The following is an 8,000-nucleotide window of genomic DNA, read 5'->3' on the forward strand; positions in this document are numbered from 1 at the left end:
AAAAAATGACAAAAATCGGCTGTTTAGGCGATTTAAAAATTTTTTTTGACCTAAACTAAGCATGATTTTTATGTATTTTGACCCGCTCAATACTTATCTGAAGTTTATTTATACTATAAGCCATTAAAAGTTTAAGTATATTCCAAAAAACCCTGAAAAATTGCAAAAAAAGCAAAAAATAGCAAAAAAAAGCTCAAAATTCCGGATATTGTGTTAAAAAAATTTTTATAAAATTAGATCAATCATGATTCTCATGTATTTCGATTTGCCGAATATAAAATCTCGAATTTATATGGCTCAGACATCTCTAAAAATCTAAATAAATGGCTAAAAACCACTGAAAATAAAAATAAATCAAGTCCGTTATGATAAAAATTAATTTTCAAATTAAAATAAAAAATTTTTAACGTGTTATCCGATCTGTGGAATATAAATTTTAAATTTTTTGACCTAAATCTTCAAAAAATTTTAGTTAATTCTACTTTTTTTGATATTATTTTTATTACACCTGTGTCTTGGTGGAATCCTCTTGCAACACTACTGTTAGGCCAACAATCAGGGTTCACAAAATATCCCTGCTTTTTATGTTTGTGGTATAGTCGCGATCGAAAAAATCACTATCTTAATAAAGAATGGCCAACGAGAACGAATTTGAATCCTGGTTCTCACAATGTTACCCGAGAACCTCTAATTGATCCTTTCAAGTACTTACTACCGCCACTTCACATCAAGCTTGGTCTTATGAAGCAGTTTGTCAAAGCTTTAGACAAAGATGGCAACTGTTTCAAATATTTGGGGGAAAACTTTCCAGCTATAAGTGATGCAAAATTGAAAAAAGGAATTTTCGATGGACCCCAAATTCGGAGTTTATTTCAGAACGATAATTTCGAATATAAAATGAACGAAAATGAGAGAGCAGAATGGGCAAGCTTCAAAAAAGTATCACAAAACTTTTTAGGAATTACAAAAAGTGAGAATTACGTGAATTTAGTTGAAGAGTTGTTGTACAACTACGATACTTTGGGTTGTTTGATGAATTCAAAATTGCACTATTTAGATTCTCACCTTTCACATTTTCCTGAAAATCTTGGCGATTACAGTGAAGAGAAAGGCGAAATATTCCATCAAGACATTAGTGCAATGGAAAATCGTTATCAAGGAAAGTGGGATATCCCTGATTAAGAAATCTAATTTGAAATGATTTAAAATTATTTAAATGCATCGGATTTGAATACTATATAGATATACAATTAACATAAAGGTAATCATTTCAAATCATCTTTCTGAATCAGGGATCAATGTGATGGCAGATCATTGTTGGACACTGAAGACAGAGCTACCTGAGAAAATAAGAAAGCGAAAGAGAAACCCTTTATGTAGATCATTTGAAGATAAAAGGGTTAGATATAAGCGGAGAACGAATTAAAATTAAAAAATAAACGGTTTTGAAAAGATTTTTTTAAAGAATTAAAATTTTTTGAGGATTTAGGTCAAAAAATTTAAAATTTATATTCCACAGATCGGATAACATGTTAAAAATTTTTTATTTTTATTTGAAAATTAATTTTTATCATAACGGACTTGATTTATTTTAATTTTCAGTGGTTTTTAGCCATTTATTTTGATTTTTAGAGATGTCTGAGCCATATAAATTCGAGATTTATATTCGGCAAATCGAAATACATGAGAATCATGATTGATCTAATTTTATAAAATTTTTTTTAACACAATATCCGGAATTTTTAGCTTTTTTTTTGCTATTTTTTGCTTTTTTTGCAATTTTTAAGGGTTTTTTGGAATATACTTAAACTTTTAATGGCTTATAGTCTAAATAAACTTCAGATAAGTATTGAGCGGGTCAAAATACATAAAAATCATGCTTAGTTCAGGTCAAAAAAAATTTTTAAATCGCCTAAACAGCCGATTTTTGTCATTTTTTTCGGGTTTTCAAAGTTTTCTCGAAAATTTGACGGTGTACGGGTCAAACTGACCTCAAATTCGGATTCAGCGGGTCGAAATACATAAAGATATATGGGTCCCGTCAAAAGTATTGACAACTTTTTAGGTAGATTTCGTAGAAATCTATCTATTGCATTGGTCCTTGTGTCGGAGTTCACACGGAATTTTGTCATTTTATCTCTTAAGTAGTCGAGTAAAGCTCAAAATTAGCATTGGTTCAAAAGTTTATATATATATATATATATAGCATATATATAATATATATATATATATATATATATATATATACATATGTAATATAACGCGGCTTGTGGACACGATAGTGTCTACAATTCTCAACGGATTTAGATGAAACTCGGTACACATATTATTTGGGTAATTACCTTGAACGAGTTCAAAGATGAGCAAAATCGGTAAATTAGTTTAGAAATGGCGGCCATTTAAAATTTTCAAAATAGTGAAAATCACGTCTTTGGTCACTTCATTGATGTATAACTTTTGATTGAACAGAGATAGCTAATTTTTGAAAAATTCATGTGATAGCTCATGAAATTACCTTTAATTTGACGTGCATAACATTGACATTTTGACCGTTTTTAGTTATTTTATCAAAGTTAAGAGTGCAACTGAACCATTTTCAGGCAATGTGTAGTACAACCGACTTATGAATGTTATTATATCGAGAATTCTTAACAGACCCTAACGAAATTTAGTATATAGATTCCTCGGATAATTAGCTTGCATGAGCCCTAAAATGAGAGAAATTCGTTAATAAGTTTAGAAATGGTAGCTCCTCAAAATTATCAAAATAGTGAAAATCATGTTTTCGGTGACTTCATTGATGTATAACTTTCGATTGAAAAGAGATTGCTAATTTTTGATAAATTCATGTGAAAGCTCATGAAATCGCCTTCAATTTGACGTTTATAAAATTGACATTTTGACCATTTTTAGTTATTTTTTCAAATTTAAGAGTGCAATTGAACCATTTTTTAGGCAATGTGTAGTACAACCGACTTATGTACGTCATTCTATCAAGAATTTCATTCAGTGAAATCTACCTTCCATTTCGGGTGTGACCGAATGGCGTTTTTTTTTTTGTGAGCCGGTGTAATTATAATTATATACTAATTATAATTAGTATATTAGTACTTATAAGCTGAATATATCGCATTCTTGATGTAGGTATTATTCCTTCTATTACTAGTTTTAGTTAAACACTTACAATAAATTATGACATTGAAAATGGATTAGAGTTTATGAAAATAAAGTTAGCAGACAATTTTAAGAATTTTTATTATTGAAAAATTTATAAAAAAATTTTTTTTAATTCCACATGTAGAAAATTTAGAAAACAATGCATTCAATTTTTTATATTTTGCACGCCTCATAGCGCGAAGCGCGTGAGGTTGTGCTTTATACTCGACTCGTCAAGTTCAAGCAATTTTGTGATCTTTAAATGCCTCTATCACAACCATATTACACTTATACAATGATATAAATAGATGTACACCAAAAAAACACTTAAATTAAACCATCTTTTACTTTCTAAAATCATTTCATGTTGCTATTTTGAAAAAAAAAAACGTTTTGAAAAAAATTTTACGTGGACGTCCGGATGTCACCCCATTTTGGATGTACCAACGATTACTCCCGAACAAATTGATATTTCAAGACCGGACCTTTTTTATTAGTTTAAGAATTCGATGAACTGGGTCCGTATTTCATATCAGTGGCCTAGTATACATATTTTTTTTTTAATTGAATTTTTATTAAAATTTACTACGATACAACCGTACAAAGCCAAATGAACTTTTCTTATTTGTCACGAGAAAACTATGGCGCCACTTGATCAAGCTAGATTTTTTTAGACTGCGTGCGCATATGAAGAGAAAAAAAGGCGCTGATATTTAAAAAAAAAAAAATAAAAAATACTTTGTAAGAAATGACTTAATTATAATTTTTTTTCTTTAATCAATTACACAATTAATTTATTTCTTAAAAAATGAATGAGCGTTATGAGGCGTGCACTTTTGGATTTTCAAAACTTTTATTTTTAAATTCTAATTTAATGAAAAAAATATAAAAAATTGTTAAATGTCTGCTAATTTCAATATCATTTAGAGTTTTTCTATATTAATAGCTTAGTAACAAGTAAATAATGACAAAATTATATCCAAAGTGCATCGATGATTTATTATTTTGGTAACTTTTGTATTGGTTGAATTTTTAAATTTAATGACGTTAGCCCTCTGTACAATCGTCGAACAAATAACTTTTATTTTATCAACTGATAAGAGAAATTTTTGCCGTTCTTACGTTCTCTGTTGGTAAATAACGTTATTCTCTGTTTATTTTTTTACTTTTTAATTACCTAACCTTCAGTTCAAAATGGCAGCATCTTCAAGCATGGAGTGTGGGGATTTTTTGGAATTTCAGGTATTTTTACAAAAAAAAAAAAATTGCACATCAAATTTAAGTTATAATAGCAATTTAAAAATATTGTTCTTATTTTTTATGTATTAATGAAGGATGTTATCTCATATATTTAAAAAAATATTTAATCTTAGATAACCTCTATTTCACAGTGATCCTACAAAAAATTATTGAAATAGATTTTATTAAATCCTTTGAACTAATAATTTTTTTTAAGTTGTGCGCTGTAAAAGTCATAAATTTTCTTTTATTAATTAAAAATCTGAATAACTTATTTTTTTGTTAAAATCATCACTTTTTTTTTAATTATTTGCCGGCTTTATTTTGACGATTTGATTTTAGAATTTAAGAACATAATAATTAATTTGATCGCTAATGAAGCTATTTTTTTATAATACTAAAGTTAGCCGACATTTTTAAGTTTTTGATTTTTTTTCAATTATTAAATTGTTAAAAATGAAAAATTTTTTTTTATTTTTTTTGTAAAAATTTTTAGATGTCGGCTTAATTGATTTCAATGTTGTTTTTATTTCAGGACTCTTTACAAAAGATGAGACAGATAGATGACAAAATAATTTACTTATTAAATACAACTATTCCTACGGAATCATTTCGGGGTCAAGTAGATGCTACTTCTAAATGTAAAGATTTATTCCAACAAATTCAATCAGGCCATTCACAAAGGGAAATTGCAATTAAAAAGTGTATGGATTCATCACGTGAAAAGGTCAAACGATTGAAAGAAGAAAAAGAAAAAAAACCTGATGATATTTCAATGCTTAAATCATTAAGACACGAACAAACAACTTTGAGGCTTTTAGAATCTGAATTAGGTGTTGAAGAAGTAGTTAAAAATCGTACCAATCAAATTTATATGGCTAAATGTCGTGGGTTTTATAAACCAAGTACCTAGAACTTTTTAATAAATTGTATGTTTTAATAAAGTACACATTTTTTTTTTTTTTATTAAATAACGTGACGAAAATATAAACTTTTTATTATTGAACTAGTAGCAACAAAATTTTATTTCAAAATGTTAATATAAACTTTTTTTGTTTTATGAAAAAAAAATGTTGCAACTCCAGTAAACATTTTATTGATAATAACCACATAATGATGTTAGATAACTAATGAAATATGTACATTGTAAAAGAACTTAAAATCAATTTTTTTTAAAAAAACATACACTGTAAATATATAAAATCACAAAAAAGGGATATTGCAGCAGAAATGATCAATTTTTATAGTTTTCATTGAATAAAAATAGTTATATTATTAACTTGTAGCACATTGAAAATTATTGTTATTAACCTGCTTACTATAATTTAATAAAATTCTATAAACAATAATTATTTGTTAGCATCGTGTTTCACACTCTCTCTAAACTCAGCCGTTATTTGTCGGCGGAAGTCATCATGTTGGGCTTTCATTTCTTCCATTTTGTCCTTCTTTTTCAATTTACCCACAATGACAATTGTTAAACAACTTAGAGCTGTTAAAGCCATCATATAATTAGCTAGGCGAATTCGGGCTTTACTCATACAATTTTGCATCACCTCTGCCCTACAATTAAGAAAACAATCATTTAATTATGAATTGGGTATCCCAACTTTTAATTTTTCACTCGAGTAAATGACTGAGAACTTGAAAAAAAAAAAACTTCAGGTGATTCAACATTCAATAATCCAAATTACAATAAATTCTTTACTATTTGTTAACAAAATTGGCCTTATAACTAATGGATATTAATATTTAACGAAAAGTGGCAGATTTTTATATAATTTAGACATCAAATAAATTACTGATCTTAAACAACCTGAACATTCATTGTTATTAATATTAAAATTAATAAAAATCATTTTTAGTGTAAAATAAAGTTAAATTTCCCTCTAAGCAATAGAAAATTAATTTTATAAGCCACAAAAATTATTTTAATTAAGTTTGAGTTATTACTTACGAAATTTTATCAGGTACATCTTTTACACTGGGATACTTTCTTGCGAAAACCAGAATTCTTTTTTCGAAATTTGAAAGATGATGTTCATTAATTACTAAAATTTAGAAAATATTGAATTATTAAAGTCTTGACTGATTTAAATTTAATTAATAAAATTTCCATGATATTAAAATTAGCAAACACTAAACAATTTTTTAATTTTTTTTTAATAAAAAACTAGGTCAAGAAAATTATTTATAAAAAAATGTATTTATAATTTTTTAGAGCCTCTAAAGATGGAGGTTTTATAATAAATTTTTTCTTGCTATAGTTTATTTGTTAAGAAATTTATAAAAATTATCAGTTATCTCTCAATTTCATTGTCATAAATTTTTTCATTAATTAATGGAAAAAGAGTGAATGTTATTACCATATTTAGCGTCAGATGCTTCCTGAGGCTTTGCTCCTGAGGTTGATGGTTCTGGTTTAACATTTCGTAGAATGGAATTGGTTCTAAATCCTCTGACAGTTCTTACAAAAGGACGTACACGAATTAAAAATCCTGACATTTTTCTGAAAAATTATTACTTAGTATTAATCATTCCAGTATAAATCATTAAAAAATAATTACTCATTTAAATATAAACCATACAGAGTTTTTTTTTCTCTTTTTTTTTCTTTAATTAAATTCTAATTAATTTTCTTCAATTAATGTTATTTAATTTTAAATAATTTCTTCTGATGTATATTGCCGATAGGCGTATGTTGATTAATAAATAAATAAATAAATTAGTATGGTAAGAAATTCTATTGATTGTCAGTAAGTGAAATTGAGTGTTCTTTCTTAATTATTAAAATTTATTTGGAGCAAAATTTTTTTCTAGCACAAAATATTTAAAAGAAAAATTTAATGATATTAATAACATGAAAATGAATATATGCTTATTATTCTATGATATTAATAAAATTATAAAATTTTTATTGCACTTTTTAATTATAATTAGATAAAATAAATAAATATCATAAAGTTAATTAAAATTTTTGTTAAAATATAATAATGATGAAAAATGAAAGAAAATTATATCACCCGAAATTCGTGTTATATTTTGGATTGCTTTGTTATTTAATCAACAATTATAAATTAAATAAATAAAAGCAAGTTAATAATTATAATAATTATGTTATAACAATTATACGTACATAGATATTTATATTATACATACAAATAGGTAATTAGTTTCTAATCATGAATTTTTTCAATGAAAATAACAATAAAATCTAATTCTCATGAGATTTACTCCAATCTCTTTGCTCACGTACTCACGTTGGATGTTGGATAGATATTCATCAGCACGTACAGTGTACAGTGTACGTCGTACACAAATAACAGTGACGTATGACATAACTTTTTACCCTCATGCTTTGCATAAGTAACATAATTTATTTATGTCAGATGACCCCGATTTTTCTCATCTTCGGTGTTTTTGGCGCTAAAACCATAGTTTCATAACCTTCAATATTTTTGTTTATTTTTGAATTTGTTTACATTGAATCGCATGTTTACAATCATTGTACATTTATCAAATAACTGTAAATATTTAAATATACACAATAAAAATAACAATTTTACTAAATTGATAATTCAAGAAAAAAAGTTTCACAATTGTAA

The 8,000-nt window shown here is 26.3% G+C and overlaps 2 protein-coding genes and 1 long non-coding RNA gene across 7 annotated transcripts in view; 1 reads left to right on the forward strand and 2 right to left on the reverse strand.

Moving 5' to 3' along the window:
- The window catches only part of LOC123265280, an 8,899-nt gene extending 6,762 nt beyond the window's left edge, over positions 1–2,137 (reverse strand). The window contains exon 1 of the long non-coding RNA XR_006509547.1: positions 2,059–2,137. This is a non-coding gene — a long non-coding RNA (uncharacterized LOC123265280). The remainder of the gene's footprint in view (positions 1–2,058) is intronic.
- Positions 2,138–4,253: 2,116 nt separating this feature from the next.
- On the forward strand, positions 4,254–5,342 carry LOC123265498 (protein MIX23). Its single transcript, XM_044729286.1, has 2 exons — positions 4,254–4,398; positions 4,931–5,342. The coding sequence occupies exons 1-2, from the start codon at positions 4,351–4,353 to the stop codon at positions 5,306–5,308; spliced, it is 426 nt and encodes a 141-aa protein (XP_044585221.1). The 5' UTR covers positions 4,254–4,350; the 3' UTR covers positions 5,309–5,342.
- Positions 5,343–5,468: 126 nt separating this feature from the next.
- On the reverse strand, positions 5,469–7,749 carry LOC123265499 (UPF0389 protein CG9231). 5 transcript variants are annotated; one of them, XM_044729287.1, is made up of 4 exons: positions 7,652–7,749; positions 6,762–6,904; positions 6,353–6,446; positions 5,469–5,958 (listed from the first exon to the last, which is right to left on the reverse strand). In XM_044729287.1, exons 1-4 carry the CDS (start codon positions 7,732–7,734, stop codon positions 5,745–5,747), a joined length of 534 nt encoding a protein of 177 aa, XP_044585222.1. In that variant the 5' UTR covers positions 7,735–7,749; the 3' UTR covers positions 5,469–5,744. The 5 variants fall into 5 exon arrangements, with proteins under 5 accessions (XP_044585222.1, XP_044585228.1, XP_044585227.1 ...); XM_044729293.1 differs by having other exon boundaries at positions 7,656–7,727; XM_044729292.1 differs by lacking the exon at positions 7,652–7,749 and adding an exon at positions 7,555–7,644.
- Positions 7,750–8,000: the final 251 nt, after the last annotated feature.

The sequence above is a fragment of the Cotesia glomerata genome, linkage group LG5 (genome assembly GCF_020080835.1).
Source record: "Cotesia glomerata isolate CgM1 linkage group LG5, MPM_Cglom_v2.3, whole genome shotgun sequence".
Classification (NCBI taxonomy): Eukaryota; Metazoa; Arthropoda; class Insecta; order Hymenoptera; family Braconidae; genus Cotesia; species Cotesia glomerata.